General features: G+C 36.4%; 1 protein-coding gene across 2 annotated transcripts in view; it reads right to left on the bottom strand.

Moving 5' to 3' along the window:
* Positions 1 to 3,084: 3,084 nt before the first annotated feature.
* LOC121874235 overlaps positions 3,085 to 27,670 on the bottom strand; it is a 28,879-nt gene continuing 4,293 nt past the window's right edge. For both annotated transcript variants that reach the window (XM_042378305.1, XM_042378306.1), the window contains 20 exons: positions 23,808 to 23,934; positions 22,843 to 22,952; positions 22,411 to 22,554; positions 21,280 to 21,423; positions 19,849 to 19,970; positions 18,810 to 18,924; positions 16,898 to 17,029; positions 16,367 to 16,489; positions 15,895 to 16,025; positions 15,330 to 15,420; positions 14,444 to 14,563; positions 13,880 to 13,970; positions 12,651 to 12,784; positions 8,548 to 8,678; positions 7,803 to 7,930; positions 7,258 to 7,360; positions 6,686 to 6,835; positions 6,122 to 6,289; positions 5,218 to 5,378; positions 3,085 to 4,518 (listed from right to left, as the gene is read on the bottom strand). In XM_042378305.1, coding sequence (XP_042234239.1) covers positions 4,409 to 4,518; positions 5,218 to 5,378; positions 6,122 to 6,289; positions 6,686 to 6,835; positions 7,258 to 7,360; positions 7,803 to 7,930; positions 8,548 to 8,678; positions 12,651 to 12,784; positions 13,880 to 13,970; positions 14,444 to 14,563; positions 15,330 to 15,420; positions 15,895 to 16,025; positions 16,367 to 16,489; positions 16,898 to 17,029; positions 18,810 to 18,924; positions 19,849 to 19,970; positions 21,280 to 21,423; positions 22,411 to 22,554; positions 22,843 to 22,952; positions 23,808 to 23,934 — 2,535 coding nt within the window. In that variant the 3' untranslated portion in view covers positions 3,085 to 4,408. The remainder of the gene's footprint in view (positions 4,519 to 5,217; positions 5,379 to 6,121; positions 6,290 to 6,685; positions 6,836 to 7,257; positions 7,361 to 7,802; positions 7,931 to 8,547; positions 8,679 to 12,650; positions 12,785 to 13,879; positions 13,971 to 14,443; positions 14,564 to 15,329; positions 15,421 to 15,894; positions 16,026 to 16,366; positions 16,490 to 16,897; positions 17,030 to 18,809; positions 18,925 to 19,848; positions 19,971 to 21,279; positions 21,424 to 22,410; positions 22,555 to 22,842; positions 22,953 to 23,807; positions 23,935 to 27,670) is intronic.

The raw sequence follows: 27,670 nt of genomic DNA, 5'->3' as shown, positions 1-27,670 counted from the left end.
AGTTACCTTATAGAGTCAACTATAAAAGAAGTAGGTGTACACACTCCAAAAAGTATCTTTACACAGTGGTCCGATGAATTTTAAAATGAACACTGTTGTCTCGGTAGGGTTGTCAAAATCCTTCATCCATTGTATTACATTGTCTAATGCAAAATGGTAAAGATACTTTTTATGGGTGACTGTATGCATATGTTCGGCACAGAAGTAAAACATCGTTACAAGATGACTATGGTTAGGTCTGATGAGTTATGGTATCTCTAAGGTCTTGTATAAGTGATAACTACTGTACGTCTACAGCTCCAGGCCAGGCATCACCAGGTTGTTAGTGAAACACTGTAGCAACTGTATAATACCTCTATGTTAAAACAAACTACAGTACAGTTCCTCCCCGATTTATGATGGGGTTAGGGACCGACATCCAGGTCGTAAGTCGAAATGGTCGTAAGTCGGAAATGCTTAAATAATACATAGAAAATCTAAAATGGGTGTCTCTTTTTCTTCTCAGCACCACAAAACACTCACTTTTAAGCTTGCCAGCCATTTTAAAGTGAATTACAAACAAAAATTTTGTCTGTGTACTGACTTTGGGACTCGAAAATACGTAATTTAACCAAATTTTGGTACGACTGACACAGGTCGTAAGTGCGGGTGGTCGTAAGTCGAGTAGGTCGTAAGTCGGGGAAGAGCTGTACAGTACTATGGCCCACCAAAATGCCAGACCAATTCCAAAAAGTCCATGTTACCCGGTACTTACCAGATAATGCCACAACGTACAGTTCATTTTCAAGTATAAACAAAGAATTTTTCATAAACAATCAATCACTCAAATGCCCCCGAGAACATTTCCTCTGTTGTCAAGTAAGGTTTCAGTTTCAGTATACAGCAGCTTGAGTCTCCTAATTCATATCACTTACTATCATCCTAAGTATTTTCATGAATCTTATACTATTGTTGTACCTGTATACCTGCACTTCCTATGTAACATTGGAAACAGTATACCAGTAATAGTATTGTATTATTATTATTACTTTTCACTCTCCTCTTAATAAGGACTAAATAAAGTAACTGTCTTATCCATGGTATAAGGTAAGCCCAGCCCATATATCTGAATATAAGTCATCCATGAGATATACATTACAGAATTGTCTTTTAATGCATGAGAAAAAAAAAAAAAGCCTTTCCCCCAACCACCTCACTGTCATATGATATTTTTGGGGGTCATAATGGAGTCACATTGTGTTATTTTCTTCCAATATTGTTTCTTAAAGCTGTACAGTAGCACCCCTATTTAACTATCTTACTTCTACTCAATGATAAATATAACAGATTCAATTTCATTTTATTTGGAGTGTGAAAGAAATCTTATCTCCTCTACCAAAACAAAGCAAAATATAACATACAATAAATCCCAGTACTGTACCAGCATTTATTTTCAGAAATATTACTCTATATCACAAAAATAACAGATACCAATTAAAAGAAATGCAATACTCTGTACAGTACTTCAATGACAAATAAATCAATTCACATAAAAAATATCCATCAGGTCATTAACAAAATTTAACAACAGAGGAATCTGTCAACTCCATTCTGACCTTAATAATGGAAATAGGTAATCCCTTACGTCCCTTTACAAGAACTAGAATAACTCGACACTGGATAATGAAGGTTGTAACAGAGGAGAGAACAACTACCCGAACTGCTAGTAAGCTGATAAGTGGTGGTGGTGGTAGTGATAGTATGGTGGCAGTATGGTGGTGGTTGTAAGATGATGATTAGTAGTAGTATGTGATGATGATTGGTAGTAGTGGTACTTATGGTGAGAGTAGTGGTGGTATGGTAGTAGTGATGGTGTGAGGGGGATCATAATTTAATTTCTTCTTTTAAAAAAAATTAGAAAATACTGTATCAACTTTATATCCATTTGTGTGTTAATCACTTTTTCCTGGATCAGGATACTCTTCAATATACTGTACTTCTTAACTATTCTTTTACCTTCTCCTCCAAAATATTCGTTTTTCTTTTCTGTACCAAACACATCATAAGCAATGGCCCATCCCCTTAGACAAAGCTCCCTAATATATGATCTCTCTCTTAAGCTGTTGCAATTTGTTAACAACACTCCACAGGCAAGAACTAACTAAAATGATGGTGTATTATTTGGTATTTACAGCATGTGACAAGGTCTTTCACTAATCTTATACAAACTTTTGAAAATTTGGAAGAAAAAAAAATTCAGTGAAAGATGTGTCTTCAGCTGTAGTTGGCGTTAGTGGATTATAATCAATGTACCTCTAATGAAATGCATCACTTTGCATTGTATTTCCAGTCTATACTTCTTACACATTAATACACAAAATGAAAATGTCCTCCTCCCCCCAAAAATACTGTACAGTATTACCCCGCTTTACACGATTTCACTTACGGTTTCACTTTCCGCGATTTCGATTTCTCTCGATTTCTCATATACGCGGTACCTTGCCAGAACCAGACTTTCACTTTCTGCGGTGCATCTACTCATATACGCGGTGAAGTATAATTTTTTGTTTTTGTTTAGCTCATAAAATTCATACAAATTACCTGGCCAGAATATAATTTACATTGCTGGAATTCTTACAATATGATGATCATTTTGAATATAAACATCATGGATTTTGCATTAGACATACAAATTTTAGATCTAATGTAATAATTTGGTTTACACAAAGCAAATATTTTATCGTTTGTGCAAAATATATGAAGTTTACATTCAAAATATTCCCTGACCTGAAAGGAATCCAGAAATGTCAATTATATTATCCTAACTTTAGTCTGAGGTATTATTTATTACTAAAAGTTAAAATCTAGTGTTTCACCCAAACATTTCTCAGAGAGGTAGAAGCTAGTGAGCTGGGAAGAGGGGGGGGGAGGGGGGGGATTTGAGTCCATTATTTGAATGGACATTAACCTGGCGACTGTATTTCTCATAAATATTAATTGTGTGAGCATACCATCATAAAATTAAGATGTTATTTTTACTACAACATAGGTATTGTGTCGGAAAAGTGGAGTTTGGGGGTAGGGCCAGTCTCTATTGGAATTAATCCCATATGTTCTGTTGTACACTTTACGCGGTTTTCACTCGGTTTTCACTTTCCGCGGTACCCCTGTGGGTTCAATTGACCTCGTAAATCGGGGTACTACTGTACTGTAATAATACAAAATATAAACTTAAAAAACTAGACAAGAGTCAGCAACTAAAACTAATCATCACATTGGACTGGCCACAAGTTAACTCTTGAAGAATTTCTTCTTGTTTGTCTAACTCAATAAAATATTTCTCAGAGTTTATTTACCTTACTTGTACCTCAGGTCATAACATTTAAACCAGGCTACAGCCAATACACGTCTGACTTCCCAAAAATTTAAGACCAAATAAATCTCTCCCCATTTCAATGTCAAAATCCAATGCAAACCTTAGAAGGACTACAGAAAACTTAAGATAAAAAAGAACAGTAAATATGGAATGCTAAAATGTTAAATGACATTATTTTCCAAGAACATAAACATATAAAACCCCTGTACAGAACTGTAGTAATATTACTGGTTATGTATGTACGTTCTTTGATCACAATTACCGATCATCAGTCATCATCACATAATAATAACATCCTTACACACACTCACACACACAATAAACCAGAATGTCCACGACAAGAATTTTTTTTTATAGTAAATAATCAGCAAACTCCGACATTCTCACAGCCATCCATGTCTTTCAACTTAATGCTTTCTGTCATATTTGAGTTGCAGAAGAGTCAGATCAAAATCACAACCACTCAGTTAAATCTTAACTGCTTACTCATTTCTGACACTAATACACATCGCTCGGGTGTACCAGCAGTCTGTCGGAGCAACATGTATTCCACTTATATTCCTTAAATTGTATAAAGACTACATTATTTTTATTTTTATTCTGTATAATACAATTCTCTTTAGTAAGATTTTGCCTAACTAATGAGTTTATAATAATAAAGATATTTAAAAAAATAATGAAGTAAGTGAACAGACGCAGAGCGACCGAGAGTGGGCGGTTTTTGCATACAGTACCTGACAGACTACTCCGACTTATCCGGGCATGTAACTGATAGACCTCCATGAAGCAAAGTGCTAAAAAGTTGTCTCTATTGTGCAGAACTAAAACATCTGATACACTGCAGTATTTTAAACAACTTATGAAGGCCAGCACATACCTATATCCAACCACGGTACTGACGATGTTTCCAGTCTAACAATTTGGAAGTTCAAAAATATTTCCAAATCTGGTCCAGTGCTTTTATACAGAATCTCTTTGTCCTTAATCATGGAACGTTTAACTGTTTTCCTTGATTACCATGAAACATATTTCCTCTTTAAGTTGGAAAGGCTCTCAGTAACAGTCCCGTAGCCGCTGGTCGTCGGCATGAGATTGCTGTTTGTCCCCATCCAGAAGAATGTCATCCAGTAATGATAATATGTCATTAATCTGATGTCTGTCATCTGCAAAGAAAAAATACTAAAATTGAACACTGTTAGAAGATGATTACTGCAGCTATAGTAGTGCATAGGTTTACGGTAGATATAGGTACATATAGTGGATCCTATCTATATACCGGTAACTGTAGACAGTCATAGAACAGTTGACAGCATAAACAGGGCAACCAGCTATAAGATAATAGCTTTAATATTACATCATAAGTTACCTAAAGTATCATTCCTACTAACTTTTCGAGTGAAATAAAAAGCACAAGTTCTAAATTATAAAAGGGTGACAGATGCTTGCTTCAACCTCTAAACTATGGAGATGCTACTTTTAATATTCAGCTCAGAAGGAATCCCATACACAAAGGGTTAAGGTAACTGGCACAACCATCATTAAACAGCACTGATAATTAAGGTACAGTATAATTTTAGTTAATTACTGTTCCTTCATGAAACAGTAAATAAAGCTGTTTCTTAAGGCATGACTGGCATATCACTCATACTCTTCCTTACTGAGAGACACAACAGTTGAAGAGAGGAAAATTGAAGCCTGATTTCCATAGTTATAACATACAGTATTGGTACTGTACTTAGACATCACAGTTCAAGGTGTGAGTTTGGCTTTTCTGCCATTTAAGTGAAAATATTTTGAGAAAGAGAGAGAGAGAGAGAGAAGAACCTATGAGACACCTTTGCTGTACACCATCACTATCTCACCTTGACTGGTATTCTTGCTCTGACACAGACTATCTATGCTTTGCAAGAGACAGGAGAGTGGAAGCGGTGGATTTGCAGATGGAACGTCATCAAGCGTCAGCAGGAAACTTCTAGAGTAGAGATTAGAGGTATCCATCGATTCACTGAAAGGTCGCTTAATCCTGCAATGGAAGGTAAAACAAGAGTTTTTTTTTTTTTAAAACATTCATAAGTTTTCATTTTTTTTCATCTACAAAAATAAACCATTGGAACAAGTGTCAAAATCAATGACAAATATAATTAAGAAATAAACAAGGGGTTTTCCTGGGAATATTACTAGACAAAAATCACAGTAAATCATAAATAAATTAATAAACAAAGGAGTGAACCTAAAATCCTTTATCCTAACAGAGACTCTCACTCACCCACTGCACTGTCTGCCTCACTAGGTGCTCTGAGACAACCAACTGCATCCTAACTCTTACTCTTATGGTAACAGGAGTTTATCTACTAACCTATACTGTATTTGATAATGTGATGGCCCATCCCTTTCTGTAATGCCTTACAGTGTATAAAATATTATGATGGCAGTGTGTTCAGGGAGAGGAACATACTCGACCACGCCTTACATAAAATACTGAGATGACAAGTGTGTAGCAAGTGTGCTAAGATGAGGGCGACCAGCTACATTGTAAGTGAGGGGAAATATGTTAAGGAGAGGATGAAGGATATATACTGTAAAACATTAGAATGGCCCTCTTCTGCCATGATCCCAAGGAAGAGAGGCAGTGTAGACAAGAAAACTACAAGAATGGATTATATCATGCACACCAAGCCACTCTTAAACATACAAGAAACAAAAGCACAGAACTTCTTCATCATCACTTCGTCAGGAGAAACGACTATGCAAGGTGCTTCAACTTACATTGTCACTGATTCCAGGGATGAGGAACTGAGAATTTCACTGATGGTTTTGTCGATTTCATCTTCAGGAATGTTGACATCGTGTCTGGTGACGTTTACAAAAATTGGCTTCTCTGCCTTCATCTTTTCCCTGATCCCTCTGTTTGAATTATCATTGCCTGATACTCTCCTGAAAAATAAATATATAAATAAATAAATAAATAAATAAATAAATAATTAAATAAAAATAATAATTAATTCAAACATCACAAAAAACAAACATTCTGGACAAGGTTGAAAAATATTAAGATTACCTGTATTAAAAAATAACTTGTTCCAGCTTTATTTACACACATGGCTGCAAAACTTAACTATGGGATACAGTTAAAGTGTTACACAACTCATTCAGTATTATGTCAAATGACTATTGTGTTATAGAAGAGTGATGCTTACCCATACCAGCACCAATAACCAATTAACCCCTTGTGTATGAAGTCCCATCTGAGCTGAATGAAATCATCTGGAGTTAGCCAAATAAAACATTAAAAGAGGCACGATTCAAAGAAATAATAAACAAGACACAAACCTATTTTTGACACTGCTTTCCATATGTATGTCATAGCGGGTGATGAGTTCATTGATAAAGTGAAGGATCCCTAGGGCCTTGGTTGCCACGTTTGTCACCAGATCTTTCATACAAGCCAGCAGGGAGCACAGGTAACCACACTCACAAAACCTGTAATATCATCAATACAAATGTGTAAGTTTTTCAATTACCATGCTACAATGCTGGTGATAAGCTGGTCACCATTGTACAGTACATTCATTTGGACTTCCTCTGACTACTGCACACATGCACTACTCACAGGTACAGGGATTATTTGTATGGTATTTGTAGTTTTTGTTTGTTATGTTACACAGACAAAAATCATTGGTTGGTAATGCATCTTCAGTTAATACTGTACATACAAACCACTGGGAAAATATGCTCCATATAACAGTTTCACATAATACAGTATACAGTGTTTTACAGGAACACATGTAAAGTATCTGTACAGTACTACATAAAGTGGGTAGGACTGTATTTTGTAACAAGTTATATAACCACAAAATAAGGAGAAACACACATTCATCATGGTTAGTGATGTAATGACTTACCAGGTAAGAACACTGTGGACACGACTCCTCACTTTTTCCTTGTCCAGTTTTATAATCTTGCCTTTGCTAAATATCACAGAGGGGAATTCTCCATCAACCATTCCTGAAATTTGTAAATGTCCTTCACTCCACAATTTACAGACAATAACAATATATAAACATACTTGCCTGCCTTATATAAACTTGGGAAGCAACACCATACACAAGGGGTTAAAAACAAACCTTATCTGCTACATTTTAAACACATAAGCAGCAAGACACTGCTATACTCCCTTATTAATTATTGGCATGGTTCAAAATCATGAGAGTAGTTTATTCAAATTGAGAACATTCACTTATCTCTACAAATAATGTATCTCAGACTGTCTCCTTCCATGAGGCTAACATCCAGATATGTTCCAATACTTGATTATAAAATGTTTTCAAGATATGTACAGTAGGTGTTCAGGTTAGTGGTGCACAGCTGTTAAGTGAGACTGTTGACTCAGAACACCAGTGGTATTATTATTATTACATCACCTATTGAGGTCTTTACTTATACGTACCTGAATTGTTGAGAGCACAAAGGATGTGTGAGTGGATAAACTCAAGAGATGCCATCCGCACCTCATCATCCTGGTCTTCTGCTGAGTGCTGGATGACTCTCACAACCAAACCATTCACTTCTTCCTCACTGATTCCAACAAGTAAAAGACAAATAAAGACAATTTAGATAAAAATTATACAATTATTCTCAGCAATCATAACATTTTTAAAGACATTTTTGTGTTTTTAATTTGAGATTTAATAAAATAATCCAGAATGAGAGTGAGCACCATATCAAACAATGACTTGAGAATATAAACATGACTAGACTAATTGTGATTCTTACTAAGCATTTGTATAATATCAATCATTTGCCTCCTGACAAGAGATAAAATACAAACAGATGTTTACTTAGTTTGAACAAGTGACTGAAACCAAGAAATGACCCCAGGAAATGATGGCTTGTTACTAAAGCCAAGTGAGGGTGGCAGAGTGTAAAGTGACAATAACACTCACTGCCTTAAGCTCTTAGAGACTTGAATATGAAAGGAAGGAATAATAACCACTGAGTTAGTTCTGGCCATCATGTTGAGGGCTATAACCAGGGTCTTCAACTCCTACACTTAAAATGCAAATACACCAGTCAAAAAAAAAAAAAAAAAAAATTAAAACTCTTGATTGGTTTTACACTTTTATTACGTTATATTACCTTACATTACCTTACATTGATTATAATCTCTGCAGCAACAATACACATAATCATACCTGTATTTGCCTGCTAAGAAGAGCTCCTGTACTAGGGTCACGGCAGCCCTCCGTACCGGTGACTCCCCCTCCCGCAGGACAAATGCCAGGGAGCGGTGAGGCAGACTCTCCGCCTTCAACTCTGCATACACCTACAGATACACACACACACACTTACAGAAGAGATATACTACAGATTAATTTACATTATATACTCCAAACAGGGTAAAATGACAAAAGAAAATGAGAATGAGGTGAAGAAAATGGAGAACAGGAAATAAGGAAGAAATGAGGAAAGCAGAATACACAAGATTATGAAGCAAAGGATTAGAAAGAACAGAAAATAAAGAAAGAAGAGGATAAAAGGAGAAGAAATGGCAGAGGAGAAACAAGAAGTGAGAAAATGAGAAAGAATATGAGAAAGAAGAGATGGCAGGGGAAGAGAAAGAGGAAATAAAAAGGACAAGAAAAGGGCAGAGAAATGATGAAGTAATAAAGGAAGAAGCAGTGCCAAAACCACAACTAGGAAAATTAAAATAAAAAGTAAATAAAATAGAAGATAAATAATTGATATGACAGTTAATATAAGAATAAGAATTAAGAAGTACAGTAAAATAATAAACACATCACATATAACAATGATGAGAGGTGAATAAGGTAGCATATTAACAGCATTGAATTAATATTTTGTAAGCAATGGTAGTAGCAGATGACTATATGCAGTAGTATCAGTGGTGAGACACAGGAGAGAAGATGGCTGCAGATAGAAGAAGCAAAGAATTAAGTGAGAATAAGTAGTAGTTACCTGATGCAATACCAACAGCAGCACCACATAACCTGAACAACAGTGAGTATTAAGGCACTGTCACAAATGCCAAATACAGTATTGACGGGAAATCAACAATTCCAGCAATTTTGTCTGTCAGAAAAAACAACGCCCAGTTGCCACGGCAAAAGTTGACATGCAGATCAGTCAACGGTTCTTACTGTCTGCAAGTTGTGGATTCTCTGTCATCTGTACAGTATTGACCTTTGTAATTCTAAAGTATTATTTCAGATTATACCCTTCATAAATTAGCCTCATTTATGCTAAAATAGAAATCGCAATGAGACATCATTTGACACAAGATAGTGACATTGGAGTCTAACTGTCAACTCTACATTCTCCAAGTAAATATGGATTCTTGGCTGTGATTGGCATCTCTAGGTGTATTAACTGCTGATACTTGGCCAAGTTCAGGCGATGAAAATCATAGAGTGATCGGGGGTCTTCCAGACAGACTTCTTGCACTCGATGATGATACCCAATAAAGAGGAACATATTGGCAAGTATATACATTACTGTACTCTCTGAGTTGGTGAGGAAGTGAGGGTGACTAATCATAAATGCTGTTTTTAGCCTTAGCCATGACATCTTTCAACAGAGCCATATGCTGTATACAGTATGTGTGGAGATGTCACTACTCTGTGTATAGTATATACCAACTGTACATGTACTGTAGACTTAAGGTTAAGCTACTTTTACACAGTATTCTTGCCTTGTGACAGTATTCTTGCCTTGTGACAGTATTCTTGCCTCATGACAGTATTCTTGCCTTGTGACAGTACCCCTGTATTTTTGCCTCGTGACAGTATTCTTGCCTTGTGACAGTACCCCTGTATTCTTGCCTCGTAACAGTATTCTTGCATTGTGACAGTGTGCTTGCCTTGTGACAGTAATCTTGCCTTGTGACAGTATTCTTGCCTCATGACAGTATTCTTGCCTTGTGACAGTTCCCCTGTATTTTTGCCTCGTGACAGTATTCTTGCCTTGTGACAGTACCCCTGTATTCTTGCCTCGTAACAGTATTCTTGCCTTGTGACAGTAATCTTGCCTTGTGACAGTATTCTTGCCTCATGACAGTATTCTTGCCTTGTGACAGTACCCCTGTATTTTTGCCTCGTGACAGTATTCTTGCCTTGTGACAGTACCCCTCTTGCCTCGTAACAGTATTCTTGCATTGTGACAGGCCTTGTGACAGTATTCTTGCCTTGTGACAGTATTCTTGCCTCGTGACAGTAATCTTGCATTGTGACAGTATTCTTGCCTCATGACAGTATTCTTGCCTCGTGATAGTATTCTTGCATTGTGATAGTACCCTGTATTCTTGCCTCGTAACAGTATTCTTGCCAGTATTCTTGCCTCGTGACAGTATTCTTGCCTTGTGACAGTACCCCTGTATTCTTGCCTCGTGATAGTATTCTTGCATTGTGACAGTACCCTGTATTCTTGCCTCGTAACAGTATTCTTGCCTTGTGACATATTCTTGCCTCGTGACAGTATTCTTGCCTTGTGACAGTACCCCTGTATTCTTGCCTCGTGACAGTATTCTTGCCTTGTGACAGTACCCCTGTATTCTTGCCTCGTGACAGTATTCTTGCCTTGTGACAGTACCCCTGTATTCTTGCCTCGACAGTATTCTTGCCTTGTGACAGTATTCTTGCCTCGTGACAGTATTCTTGCCTTGTGACAGTACCCCTGTATTCTTGCCTCTTGACAGTATTCTTGCCTTGTGACAGTATTCTTGCCTCGTGACAGTATTCTTGCATTGAGACAGTATGCTTGCCTTATAATGCTGTATGTCATCTTCCACATCTAAGATTTATATACATAATCTCTCCCTCTGCCCTTTCAATTCACTTTCCACACTGTCATTATATATATTGAACAGAGGTAAATTTCCTTATTTCCCAACACACTCTAACTGTTAGTCCAACAAAAGCATCACTATCTCTGTAATAACTTTGGCCAGCATTCACTTCACAGTCTTCCCACATGTAAGTAATGTAAATTGGTTAGCAACCAACACCCGTATTTTAAGTGTTTAAGGTCAAGTGATATTCACTGCATTCAGTTACCAAGGAAAATCTTACCATTCTATTATTTGGGCAGAAACAATTGGTAAATCCTTTTTCCGCAGATTCATTTTTAATAGACGAAAGTTCTTGACACTCTGCTGACCAACATTCCTGCAGGAATGGAGGGGTGGAACCTGGTGTCCCAGTTTATGACCCAAGCCAGAGTGGGTGACTCATGTTATAAACTAAGAGACATCTGCAGGGTTAACACCCACACCAACCAACTAGAATCTTGATATGGGTCTCATCAAGTAATTAGTTTCACCTTCCCAATCCAAAACACTTCTGAATAGGGTTCTCTCAGAAATAGGAGTCATAATTTAAAGCACAATGCGAATGATTCATTGTCACATCAGCAGTGCACATCCCTCCAATCACCTTGACATAACACTGATCCATCTAACAGAGAACCCCCCAAAAAAGAAACCAACACTCCTTCTGAGAAGATTTTCTTCTACTCGACTCCATGCACAAGAGAAAGAAATTTTCATTTAATAATAAAAGTTACTTTGCCCATAAAGCTCCAAATGCAGGAAATTATCTACATGATTTTAACCACCAACTAGAAAAAAAAGTTTCCAATATTTGCTTCAAAGAGAGAGATCTCTAAACATATGAAGAAAGAATAAAGGTAAAGACAAACTCATGGGTGAAGTTCAGCACAAACATCTGTCAACAATCAATTCTGAAAATTGCAAACTCTATCACCAATAATTTATGTTTCACTAAGCAGATTAAAGCTTGGAAATACTGTGCAGTACTGTACTCCAAAGAAGAAAAAGCTATTTATACCTAATTATCTCAGGAGCCTCAGTGGAAAACATACAAGTGCAGCCCGCACTGTGCTGTACTTAGTAACAAATACATAGTAAAATGAATAGGTCATAGATCATCTTAACATAAAGAATGCAGAAATCCAAATAATACTGTGAACAACAATGGAAAGAAGTGCAGTACAATAAGACCCAAACCTTGACCCAAATAAACTATTGCATAACATTTACCCAGGGAAGATACAAGTTGACAAAAAAAAATGAAAGAACATCAAGTGATAAAGAGCTTCAGCTGAGGTACAATGACACTGATGTTGAAGATTTATGAAGGTGAAACACAAGATGATCAAAAATCTATGCAACACATATCCACATCAAATATTTTCTTTAAATCTTTTTCTTTTTTAAGTATCAATCAGGAGTTTTACCCACAATGGATTTAAAACAACTTACCTTATCAATGGATATAATATTTGCCAAGACAGTGAAGGCACTGGCTCTCACATAGCCTTCAACATCCCCCAGTGCAGTCATGACAGCAAGGTTCAGTTTGTACCGCAACATCCAGTCAACAAAGTGAGGGTATTCTAGAAAATAAAATTGTAGTTAATTGTAATGCATTTCATATTATATCAGATCATCATCATTATCATCAATGACTTATGGCCATATTGCACAGTTGCATAGGCTAGCTGCAATTATCTGATGGCAGCTCCCCATGCTGTGTGGTGTCTTACAGCCTCCCTCATCATTCATAACTCTGATGACATTTCTTACAACCTACTTTTTGGCCTACCCTGGCTCTCCTCCCCTCCACAGTTACTCTTGCATATGTTGACCAAATTGGCCTCATCCATTCTCTCTACATGCTAAAACCATCCCAGTCTACCTCTACACAAAACTTTGCCAATGCTCTCAATACCTATCTGCAATCTTAGCTCTTAACAGGGTATCATATCTTTTAGTGTCACACTGTACATCCACCTCACCAATATCATTTCAGCACACTCAAGCCTGCATATGTTACCCTCTTTAACCACCAAGTAACAAGCATCTTTCCTTTTACTCAGAGGGAAGGTCCTCTTGCCATCAATAAAAGGAGCAACTCCCTAAACTTCCTTCAGCCACTTTTGACTCTTGCAAATTAGCTGGCATCGGCACAGATCTTGTCACCCAAGTAGCAGAACTCATCTACATTGTCCAAGAACATATGCCTAATGTTGAGTTTCTCCAGCCTTGGTAAGGCCACATGTTTACCGTATATTGCAGCCTATAAGTCAACTGTAGAAGCTCCATTTTTTTTTAAACTTGGGGTAGCCTTATAGAACAGGTATAAATTATCAACCTCTAAGTACGCTCCACTACTAGCATCAGATTTTCACTTTACCTGACTGGTCGGTCTCAGTCATTTAATTTCAAGCAGTTACAAACAAGTTTTACCTAACTGTAGCATTTTCCAGAAGGATAACTGTTGCTGAACTCGGCCTAATGTCAGTTTTTACACTAGTCATACCAACACCTTTCTAACACTTTTCAAAACATTAAAATATCTGTCGGTGTTAACTATGGTTACATTACATTACATCAACATCCCAACTCCATTCTGTTTTGTCATAGAGAGGAAGACGTTACAAAGAGGCCAGGTACAGGTATACAGGTACAGGTTTCAGTACATCACTTACTTTCTTTGGCCAACTTCATGCAGGTGATGAGGGTTTCTAATGCAGAGTCCCTCACCTCCCATTCTCGGTCACCTAGATAGATGGTCAATGCCTGTAATATGTAAACAAACATCTAAATAATCATGTGAGAGAGTATGACAGATAGAGATACCTTAGTGTGTACCAGGAAAGTCAAAGCCACAATCTACCATATTTACGGTACATAAGATACACTCATATTTCAGCAGGGAATATTTAGGAAATCTTTTTGAGTGAATTTTTTCACATGTAACCATTATAGTTTTCTCAAATTCATAGTGCTTGTACAGTACTCACTCAGCTTTTATTGTTAAAATCGGTACTCATTGTACTAAGAAGTCACTACTACACACTCCAAAAAACACGAAATGGCAACTGAAAACAAATCTTTGCTGCATGCGACAGATGACTTTACGCACCAGTGAGGCACTACGATTGCACGGTGATGGGTACTGGCGCTATTCACTGTTATCATCATAGTTTTAAGTTTCTTTCAAGAACTAAAGGTTGTTTCCTAATACAAATAATGTACAGTCAAGCACTCACCCTGCCCATAGTTTCCACACTGTTATGCTCCAGGTCCTCACTGTTCACCAACATGGACATCACAGGGGGGATGAAGCCAATGATGCAGGAGTTCATAGCCTTGAGCGTACACACCTTCACCTGGGAGGAGGAGGAGTAAACACACTTAATACACACCCTTACTTCATTATCACAGCTGCCTTTAAATACCAGTAATGTCCTCTACACCTTTAGTTAACTCTATCTCAAGAATGAGGTTTCAGCTCTTCCATGTAAAATCAATATATACCAGTACACTGTGTAGCTATTAGGGATTATTCACTTGCTTTTATACACTACTGTACTGTATTGTATTGTATTGCAAAAACATATAAACAACACATGCACTGAATAATAGAAAGGGGAATCCTACAAAGTCAAAATATGTTACAACCTGGAACTACTGTTACATACATACTGGCAGAACAATCACTCACACTACTAAAATTGCTCTGACACAAAACAACATAAGGTTGTCAGATGGAACCAGGATAGGATTTGGGTTTCGTCCACTATTCCATGACCCTTTGACCCTTTCTAGCATGGCCAGTGATCATCAAATGAACCACCCCTCTGAATAAATGATATCATGAAAAACTCTCATTACACAATAAATTACTCTTTTCATTACTGTATTTCCAAAGCAGACACGTACCTAAATTTAACAAGAATAGCAATATTATTACCGAGCATATGCCTCATGTGTTTAATTGATCTATCTTTTGAGTACCCCTGCCCTACCGTAGCGTAATTTGGGATACATTAGTGTTTCGTGTATTTTCAGTAAACTGGATCTTCATAAATTGGGGACGGCCTGCACTATGGTGATCATGATGCTGACTGTACAGTATTCGGTACCATCACTTACCTGTGTAGAGATGCCTGGAATATTCACAAGGTCACACAGTTTGGCCATCAAACACACAGAAGCAAAACACTTTCTCCAGTCAATGTTAAATCTGAAATTACAGAAATATGAAGCTTTGAAAAGGTCCTCGTGTTTGTTTATAATTACATCTTACCATATACTGTAGTACTAAAGATTCCTGGTAACATTACATCAGAACACTTCACTGTACTGATCTGACACTGGGAGGTGACCAAGGAGAGGAAGTAAATACAGTACAGTACAGGACAGTAAATACAGAAATCTCCAAATGTTTCAGAGTTAGAAAGGCAACAGAATTTTTTTCAAAATACTGTAATGTTTTATTATTATATAATTCAACACATGATGACATTATAATGCTGTGTGCTTCCTGTACACCTTCAAGCTGTGTACTATATCTGTGTATGAACTTTGCTATGTTTATAAATAGAGAAACATCCAAATTATTTCATTAAATAAAAAATATAACTCATACAAAACCTGTACAAGTTGGCACAGCTTAAAAAATAAATAAATAATAAATAAAAATGATGCCAAACCTCACTTTTCCACCAACACACGCAGTCCATCAATCACTGCTCTCTGTAGGGCCGTGTTGTATCTAATGGAGGAGCTGGCAGTGTCCTGTGCACCAAGGAGGAACACCATCCCTTGGAACACCGTCACTGCACACGTCTGCAATAAGAGAAGATTAGCATGTATTGTACAGTATGTACTCTGTACTGGTAATAAAAAATACCTCTTTTCTTCTTTTAATGTGAATTAATGATTTTATAGGCTGCAAGAAAATAGAATGAAGTTACTTGTAGAAGATGCAATAAGTTATTAAACTTGGTGAAGTACTGGAAGGTCAAGTTTATACATTGATATGCAAACAACTCTTTCTACAAGCTTCTCTATATACAGTACCTAGAAGGTCTTAGTCAAGCTTGTACAATTTAAAGTTTTGTCAAGTATTCTAAAATAAGAAAATGTTTAATATTTCTTATGGCAATGAAAATAATTAAACATTTTACTGGATTAAGATATTCATTGGCGCCTGTAATGGCCGAGATGCAGACAATAGCCATGCGAACTGCTTCCTTTGGATCTCTGTCTAACGTCTCCAAGATCTGTTTCTCCAACTTCGAGGCCTCAACCTGGACAGAAAAGGACATTATTCAAGGGTTATACTAAGAGTAAATGCATAATGAAGTTTCTCAAAAATCCATTAACAAATGGAGTCGGAAAGAAAGCAAACCGATCTGATCGTAAAATGAATATTGTAGCTAGTACTATCGTGGACAAAAGTTCGCTCCCTCCCAAACTGAAGCAGTGTCGACCCCAAATGAGATAAAACAGCACACCCGCACCAGATGACAGTTAGGGTAAGTCAGTTCGGAGACTCATTCCCGTGACTCAGTTTCACCGTGGGGAGCGAACTTTTGTCCACGATAGTACTTGGCATAAATCTTCTGGGGTATATTCACTTATTCTCTAGTTTAACAATACATTTAGGTCTAAAACTGATGAACACGCATAACAAAGGAGTAGGTTAATCCTCCTACCTTGATGTCATCCTTGATGTTAATGCGGCTGTGAATCTCCTCGTCCCATTTTGCAATCACCTTCATCTTCTCCGGACACTCCTTGTAGAATTCCTCCAGCGAGGTTTGATACAACACCAAAATTGGAGTTACCTGAAGAAATTACACCAGTTATGACGCATTATCTTCAAACATTCAAAGTGAGATGATATTAGAGGATTAATCATTATAAACTCTTATGTACCTGTCCCTCTCTTTGCTCAGGTATACTGTACAGTATTTTGCAGGGATTCTATTGACAGTGGTTCATACACACACACACTGGTTGAATGACCAGGGTCTGTCGTTCATCCCACTTCTAACTCAAGACACACACCCACCCAGTCAGTGCCAGATTTAGACCTGTGGAGGCCCATGGGCAGCCTCTTTGTGGAGGCCCCCCCTCATTATAACTACCCAAGAGGGTGGTGGGGTGGCGAGTGAAGCGAGCCTAAGCATCTGGGAGTTCTGGGGGGCGCTGTAAGCCCCCCGGAAAATTTTGAAATTTGAACACTTCTTTGGAGAATTTTGAAGCCATATGCAGTTATATTGAGGAAATTAGAACATTGAGAAATTTTTAATTAACTGTATATTTATTGATAGTGTACAAATTCTCAACACCCACACACACACACAAAAGTGAGACATGACTGGAGACGTGATGGAATAGATAAACATGAATTTTAAAGAATAAAAATAAAAATAATCCAAATGAATAAACAAATAAATAAAATATTGTAATATGTGGAGGCCCCCAGATCGTGGAGGCCCCTGGGCAGCTGCCCACTTTGCCCGGCCCTGCACCCAGTAAGCATTATGGGAGGTGCAGAACATCCTGGGAGCACACATACCACACGTATAACAACTGCTGCACCATCCTCAGTCCTCATGCGGCGTTCCCAGTACCAAGTGGTCTCTCACACCACCACATTTTGTTTTACAAACATTCTCCTTACAGTACTCACATAATGGCACCATCTACACAACTTGCCAGTAAGTATCAACTGAGAGATTTCCCTAGCCAGAAAAAGAAGCAAAAGTCATCACATACTCTAACCTGATGGTCCAGATGGGTTTGATGCGTATCTACATCTAAAGTACAGCTTGTAGCGGGAGAGGGCCTTCACGACCAACTTGATTAATTACACAAAAGTCAATAAGGAAAAGCAATCCACAGTCCGACAATCCACTCCGCAATTTTTTTAAGATACTGTATAAGTAATTACCCCAATTCCTGCTACCACGACCTCCATCTTGGTCAGTTCATCCAACATCAGCAGCTCTCCCCCTAAAGGACCTTTCCAACCCTACTACCCCCCAGGGTCTCTCACCAGCCCTGCTTGCCCCACAGAACTGCCCTCACCCCCATTTGATGTAATGTTACTGTTCATACCACCACCCACTAAGTGAAGTAAAGTCTGACCTACAAGAATCTTCAAGCCAGCCTGTGTTCTACCCATTCCCTACACCAACAGTTTTGGTGTGTTCTATCAGTCTGTAATGGTAAGCACAGTACTCATAATACTGTATTTATATTTTGAATGCTGTATCATGTTCCATTTTTTGTAATATGTACAAGTTTTTGGATGTACTGTATTTGTGAGACTGGAATACAAATATTTAATACAAAGTACAGGCCTAGAATATAACTACACGTGCTCTCATTTTACTATGTAACACTAGGTTAACTTAGTACTGTATAACATTTTCTCAAAGTATCCACTACTCACATCAAAGCAAAGGTGTAAAAGTATTCAGAGTAACAAATGATGTGATGCCTAAATTAAAAATTTAGGAAAAAGTTGTAGGTTAAAAGGCCCATCTATCCGCATACCACCAGACACATGGACATAACATGAAAAGAAAACCAAAAATAACTTCTGCATAAAACTACCTGGAAATTTGTGACTATATGGAGCACAGCTTCTATGGAGGTCAGGTCAATATTCTTGGTTTCCTTAAGGTTCTGGACCATTATCATCCAGTACTTATGAATGTTTACAGATGACCTGCAGAGAAAAAAGTTCTACTGTAGAGACAAAAATCAACACACCATTATCAAACACAATAACTCAAATGACCAGTTTGCTAGCCCTGTAAACAGCAACCTTTATCCCAGTAACCAAAAAACATAAGTTTATTTTTTATGGTAATGTTGAAGTTGATTGTTTCAAACTGATCCATCCAAAATTTGTAAGATGTGAAGAATTGGTAGTGTAGTGACTCCACCATCTGATCATTGTGCAACTAGTCCCAGACCACCATGGGGTTGGTAACCCCACCCTCTCACTACACTACCTGCATCAACAAAAAGAAGGGTGAATGCCTCACCAACATCCCCTGAGCCTATATTACAATGGGCTCAGATCATCAGTACCAATGTAGCCTGAAGCATGGAACCTTGAAATCCGTAAGCCAGGTCCGAAAAAGGCTTAAACAGGAATCCCTTGATGCAGAGGTTTAACTGAGACCAAACATGGATCAACCCAAACCACCAGGGTCAGGTCATATCATTAAGCAAAAGCCACCATGCAGAGCACTAATTATGACTGATGGGGTGTGGATCACCCACTCACACCTGGATGCACACAGCCATTATTCAGGTGTTTTATTGTTAAGTCTCAACATACCAAACATTCTCAGCAGCCATCCTCAAATTGGGTCGTTGAGAAAATGTAAAGAAACCCATGCAACCTGAGACTCACAAAACACCCAGAACCATGTGACTATATTTTCATCAACTGAAGTGTCTAAAATACAGTACTGTATTGTATTATAGATGTATGGAGGAATTAGAGCTCAGCTTCCACTAGGTAGAGAACAGAGTAGAGGCATCTGCTTGTGGTGCACTGGATAAATCAACCAGTGAAATAAAGTAGAGTCAATTAAAAAAATTACTTAAAAATGCCAACGAATATGTTTTTTTTTCTCACCTGAGGAAGGATTCAATGTACCCCTTCTCTAGCAGCAGCCTAGTTAAGGTTACAAATTCCCCACACAAAGAGTCTAGCAGAAACTGTTCCAGTATGCCATACCCCATCAGCTGCTCCTGGAACTGAAAGAAACATTGTCATGGCAGTATGCAACATTTTTAAATATTATTATCCATAATATTTCCTTTAGACACAAAAAAATAATTACTTTGAGCAGCATTAAAAAATTAGCTGAAAAATTAATATTGTGTGGGATGTAAAGTCACAAACAAAACTCCTGTTACCTCTCCTGCTGAACCATGAACACTGAGATTCAGACTCATGAATCCGAAGCATTTATTGACAGAATAATGGATCCGTGTCTACTGCTTCGGGCTCACAAGTCTGAATCTTGGGGTTCGTGGTTCAGTAGGAGTGGCAACAGGACTTTAGTTTGTGACATACATACATGAGATTAATCCTGAAATCCCATTTTATAAGCAAGCTTAGATCAGGTGACGAAAGTATTACACCAAACTGTTTGTGGGTTTGACCCCCAAGTGCTATCGGAGCCTACTGTACACTGGTGTGACTGGAACTAATCCAGAAATCCAGTAACTACAGACAACCAGAAGTAGTGTCACTAGTGACTCAACCACAAGCCATGAAGTAAGTGGCCAGAGGTTGAAAGTTTAGGGATTGTTGCCTCACTACAACAAAGACACTCTGTAGTCCAACTTGGCTAGGAACTGGGGAGCTGGATCAATTCCTCAGTTCCCACCTCACTTCCACATCCTAAGAGAGAAGGGATGAATCAGAATCACCTGATCTTTACTTGGTTATTAAATGGAATAATAAACTTTTGTAATTACATGTAATAGACAAAGAAACCTCTTGGCCTAAAATCTATCACACTTCCTTTCTATCAGATGAACACTGAACATTTTCAATACAGTACAGTAGTTCCTCACTACTCTGAAGCCCAATATTACAGCCCCTAAACTATTACTGTACTGAATTTCTAAAGTTCATACCAGCCCAATTATTTGTTACAAAAAATATCTGAAATATTTTTTAACTCACTCTTACACCCAAAAATTAATAAAGATCATCTCCACTCAACCAGCCAGGCAGTCATGCTATGTTGGCAGGACCAAGCCAAGCCCCAACCTCCAATAAAGCTTCAAGGAGAACCTATTATTATTATTATTTTTTTTTTGGGGGGGGGGGGGCTGGCATCCTTCCCTGAACATACAGTGTAATATAACCAATGTTCCATGGAGGTGGAGTTCCAGTTAGACCCCTGGATATTAGCTTGTGACCAGTTCAAAAATTCATTATACAGGGTATCTTCCTGTCACAACCAAGTCACCATTTAATACAAAAGACAAACAGCACACTGAGGTAATTCCTAAATGGATACAAATAAAGTTTTACATGCCACACACTTACTTTATGTAATATGTTGAGGATCAAAAGATCAGTACTGCAAGAAACAGTTGTAACTGGGATCTTGTAATTCAGTATTGCAATCAAACGAGCGCTGGTATCTACAACTTTCCGGATTTGGGAGTAAACAGCAACCTTACCCAATGTCTGAAAGAATTAAGAAGAGTATACTGTACTATATATACAACTTATCAGGTATCATCTCAAGTTTATACTCATTAACCTTCTCATATATCTAGTTCAGTTAGGATCATCGTGTACCCTTACAAGGCCTTAACTGGATAAACAGCCTCTAAGGGATAATGAAAAGGACAAAAGAAAATTTCTCTATCACTCGCTCACCTATTTACATGACGCTTACACACACACACACACCCCTGCCTATACTGCTTCTCATCTACCATTATACCCATTACTTTCTTTATTTCCTAACCAAGTGCTCTACAGTTTTCTTTTGCCCAGCCATCAACTGTTGTTTTCTACCCCTTGAATTCCTTTTTCCAGCCTCTCAATCACACCCTTCACACTCCACCACAAAGTTTCACCCTACAATGGTTCTACAGCTCACCAACTCTGTTAGCTCAGGGTGTTTTCTTCATTCAATCTATTTTCATTCAAATTTTCCATTCCCTATCTCCACTGAACCTCCTCTCCCTGCTTCACCAGCTTTTCCTCCTTTAGCCCCAACACCTTGATCTTAGTGTAGTTTGTCCAAGCTTCAGACTTAACTCCAATACCCTCTCTATTTCTTCTGCCAAAGGTGTAGCCTCTACGCACCAACTCACACACACATTCTCCTGACTCCTTCACTTACAAGCGTCATGAAAATGCCACGCAAGGCATTAAAGGGTAAACAATAAAACGAGTCTTACTATATATACCATGTAATGTATTCTGTAAGTTTTGAAACCATTGATGTAATAATTTACCCATATTTCATTGAACACTGTGATTATTTTCTAATGTACTGTATCACATTACCGATGGTGCAGATTTTTTTACCACATTCCATTGGCCATAGACTGAAGATTTTAAGACTGAATAATACCAGACAGAGGAATCTACTGTAAAATAAATAAATAAATAAACAATTAACATTTTGCAAAACAAAAATTAATTCCCCAATTACAGTACCTGCGTATACACTTCTTTAAATATACGAAGAACACACAAGCTGCTCTGCCTCAGTTCCTCCCCATCTGCCTTACTCATCTGTTGCCGCAACTCACAGAACTTGTCTGAGATAATGAACAAGTCCTTAACCAGGGACTCAAAATGCTGCAAAAAACAGTGAATAATAATTATATTATACAAAGCCAGGATGTAACATTAATTATAGTATAATGTAACTTATACACGATGGTTTTTACACCACTCATACAAAAACAGAATGGCTAAAACACTCCCATAAACCTGTCACTCTTAACCACTTTTGTACGGGATCATCTGCCATTGGCCAAATACGAGTATTAAAAGTGGCATCCCCCATAGTGAAGGGGTTAAAGTCCAACATATATGATACATTAAGGTACAATATATTCTCACAATGTTTGCTGTGACTCTTACCGGTGTGTCTATAAGCAGCAGCATAAAGGTAGCAATGACATTTACTCCCTCTCGCTGTACAAACATACTGGGGCTTCGTAGGCAAGGCAGCAACATCTTCTCCCATATGCCTGGATAGAGAAACAAATAAGTTACTGTACTAAGACAAACATAACACTGCGATTGAGAAGTGTACCTTGTATAAATAAATGAACTACTGTACTATGATAAACAGAGAAATGGGATTAAAAAAGTATATTTACTGTACTCTGTTCACACTGTATGAAATAATTCAGCTATTAAAACAAATGAAACTTATATAAAGGAGTTAGCATTCAATCGGTCCAGAGGGTTCAGGTGCCCACCGAGGAGGAAAGGTACCTATAAGTGTTAGCCATCGGTAGTAATATTACATAAGCTCTGGCATGAAAACTTTAAGCACTGTAAACATGTCATTCAGCATTTTAAAAATTACTTAAGGAGTTTAATAATCTAAAGAATGAATAGTAATCATCCGCTTAACCAACTTCTACACGAGTCTAAGGAACCACACTCAACAATGGCATTAGGCAGAGTTCCACATACAGCATAACTTTACAGGTATACCTTGGGAGCCTGGCAGGACAACAGAACCCTGGAAGACAATGGGTGTTTAGGGATTATATAATTGGAAGGGAATTTTACTCTTGTTAAGAACTTCATAAATAAAGTCAAACCAAAGAAGAAACCAACTGGCTTAATGTAAGCTGATAAGTGGTGTTTGTGTTGGGGGGAGGAAGGTAGCAACAGATGACCAAACCAACACACACTATTTATGGATGGGATAAAAATACAGAAACCATCCAGACATTAACAGATATTTTTACTTGGGGAAAAGAAATGTGTGAAAAACCAAAACCTGGAAATATATAATAAACTAAGAACACATATAATACGATACTCCAGACATATTAACATTAACACGTGGTGTAAAGTAATAAACAAACCATTTTTGATCAGCCAGTAAAGGCCAGGTTTGTGTTTAAAGATGGCTTGTACAAGGACGAGTGCAGAGGAGGAGAGGTTTGGATCACTCCTTATGCTGGGCAGAATAATCAGGAAGTGGCATAAAACCTAAAAAGATAACAACAACATTATTAAAGAAAGAATATAAGCACTAACATTCTCTATTTATATTACCTACTACATTTTGGTGACATTTAATAGTTCCAAGATACAGGTCCAAATTTACTGTAACCATTTCCATATAAAACTAAATAAGAAATTATAAGTCTATATTTTGAAATTTTTTTCCCAGCAGAACCTAAATGAAAGAAGCAATTTAATACAGTATAGCATATATAGGTACAAAAAGAAGTTCTTGTCAAGAAGGTGAGGGGTAACATGGCAATAGATGGTGGTGGAGGAACAATACATTTTAACTTGGAGACAACACACAGCATATGACTAGCGTTCATATTATTTAAAAGTAATATTGAATCACCTGTAGAATCCCAACTTCAGTTTATTTCACCTATAAGATTAACCACCCTAATGCTAACCTAACATAACCTAATTTAACTAAACCTACCCTAATTTAACCTAATACAGGTATACTGTACTGGGTAACCTATCCTACCCTAACCAAATTTCCCCAAATATATTCTGTCCAATATAATTGTTATAGTTCATATCTCAAGAATTTTACTAAAAAATATATTTATATTCTTTCTCTCCAGTACAGGATAAGTCAAATACCTGTACAGTACACTAAAATTTGCTATCATATAAAATTAAATGCTGAAAACCTAATGTAACCTAACCTATCACGTACTATTCAAAACTGGAAAATTATATATATATATATATATATATATATATATATATATATATATATATATATATATATATATATGTATGTATGTATGTATGTATGTATGTATGTATGTATATATATATATATATATATATATATATATATATATATATATATATATATATATATATATATATATATATATATATATATATATATATATATATATATATATATATATATATATATATATATATATATATATATATATATATATATATTTAGTCCCCTAACAGTGTAAGTCGAGACTGCATATATATATACTGTACAATATATATATACAGTATATATATATATATATATATATATATATATATATATATATATATATATATATATATATATATATATATATATATATATATATATATATATATATACATATATATATACATATATATATATATATATATATATATATATATATATATATATATATATATATATATATATATGCAAGTAAATCACTGTAGAGTGCTGGCGTGATCTCAGGTATATGCTGATAACCACAAGAAAAGAAGGAAAAACGAAGTTCCCACGCGCTTTCGTGTAATTCACATCTTCAGGGGTGAGTACAGACTAGAGAGAGTAATACAAATCAAGGTGTATATATACAGAGGAGGGTGAGACCAGGTCCACAATGGTCAGGTATTAGGCAATGACCCTACTAATCTTTAAATAGCACACAACGGTTGGTGGTCAGGTCAGATGGTCAAGTCGTAAGTCGGGGACTGCATATATATATACTGTACAGTATATATATATATATATATATATATATATATATATATATATATATATATATATATATATATATATATATATATATATATATATATATATATATATATATATATATATATATATATATATATATATATATATATACATATATATATATACATATATATATACATATATATACATATATATATATATACATATATACATACAGTTTTACCCCGCCTAACGCGGTTTCACTTAACGCGTTTTCGCATATACGCGGTGCCTTGCCAAAGCTGAACTTTCACTTAACGCGGATTTTTTCCACATATACGCGGTGAGTGTCCGAGACGCTATTTTTAGATTTGCCCCACCCGCCACCCTGCCTGACTGCCTGTTTTAGCTCATAAAATTCATACAAATTACCAGGCCAGAATATAATTTACATTGCTGGAATTCTTATAATTTGGTGATCATTTTGAATATAAACATCATATATTTTGCTTTAAACTTACAATTTTTAGATAAAAATTTTTCTCTAGGTAACTATGGTATCTTTTGTGCAAAATATATGACATTTATATTCAAAATATTCCTGGTCTTACAAGGAATCCAGCAATGTCAATTATATTATCCTAACTTTAGTTTGAGGTATTATTTATTAAAATTTAGTGGTTATCCCACACATCTCCTTGGGACGGTTGGTGGGGGGTGGGGGGGAGGGAGGGACCAACCGACCATCTGTTACCCTGTGAAGAATTATTATTTTTTTTTATTAACTGAAGATATTTGTTTTAGCTCATAAAATTCATACAAATTACCCGGTCAGAATATAATTTACATTGCTGGAATTCTTATAATTTGGTGATCATTTTGAATATAAACATCATATATTTTGCTTTAAACTTACAATTTTTAGATAAAAATTTTTCTCTAGGTAACTATGGTATCTTTTGTGCAAAATATATGACATTTATATTCAAAATATTCCTGGTCTTACAAGGAATCCAGCAATGTCAATTATATTATCCTAACTTTAATCTGAGGTATTATTTAATACTAAATGTTAAAAACTCTGGAAGGGAGGATTGGTGGGGGGTGGGGGGGAGGGTTGGGACTGACCGCGCGGTTGGAAGAGGGGGGGAGGCAAGGTGGGGTACTTTGATTGACAGATAGTGTCGTGAAGATTATTTTTTTTTTATTAACTGAAGATATTTGTTTTAGCTCATAAAATTCATACAAATTACCCGGTCAGAATATAATTTACATTGCTGGAATTCTTATAATTTGGTGATCATTTTGAATATAAACATCATATATTTTGCTTTAAACTTACAATTTTTAGATAAAATTTTTTCTCTAGGTAACTATGTTATCTTTTGTGCAAAATATATGACATTTATATTCAAAATATTCCTGGTCTTACAAGGAATCCAGCAATGTCAATTATATTTTCCTAACTTTAGTTTGAGGTTATCCCACACATCTCCTTGGGACGGTTGGTGGGGGGTGGGGGGGGGAGGGAGGGACCGACCGACTATCTGTTAGCCGGCTGTGTAGTGTGAGAGGGGGAGGGAGTTGAGTCCATTATTTGAATGGACATTAACTTGGCGACTGTATTTCTCTATTTCTCTTAAGTATTAATTGTGTGCATGTACCATCATAAAATTAAGATGTTATTTTTACTACAACATAGGTATGTGCCTTCAAAAAGTGGAGTTTGGGGGTCGGGCCGGTTTCTATTGGAATTAATCCCATATGTTCTGTTGTTCACTTAGCAGTTTCATAACCCCTCTGGGTTCAATTGACCGTTAAATTGGGTACAACTGTGTGTGTGTATATATATATATATATATATATATATATATATATATATATATATATATATATATATATATATATATATATATATATATATATATATATATATATATATATATATATATATATATATATATATATATATATATATATATATATATATATATATATATATATATATATATATATATATATATATATATATGTGCAGTCCCCGACTTACGACTGGGTTAGGGACCCAAATGCAGGTCGTAAGTTGAAAATGCGAAAATAATACATAGAAAATCTAAAATGGGTGTCTCTTTTTCTTCTCAGCACCACAAAACTCTCACTTTTAAGTTTGCCAGCCATTTTAAAGGGAATTACAAACGAAAATTTTGTCAGTACACAGCACAATCACTAACTTCGGGACTCGAAAATACGTAATTTGAATTTTTGTTGGTACGACTG

The sequence above is a fragment of the Homarus americanus genome, unplaced genomic scaffold (assembly GCF_018991925.1).
Source record: "Homarus americanus isolate GMGI-L3 unplaced genomic scaffold, GMGI_Hamer_2.0 scaffold49667, whole genome shotgun sequence".
NCBI classification, from domain to species: domain Eukaryota; kingdom Metazoa; phylum Arthropoda; class Malacostraca; order Decapoda; family Nephropidae; genus Homarus; species Homarus americanus.
Note: the sequence above shows the minus strand (reverse complement) of the source record. Positions and strands in the feature narration are given on the sequence as shown.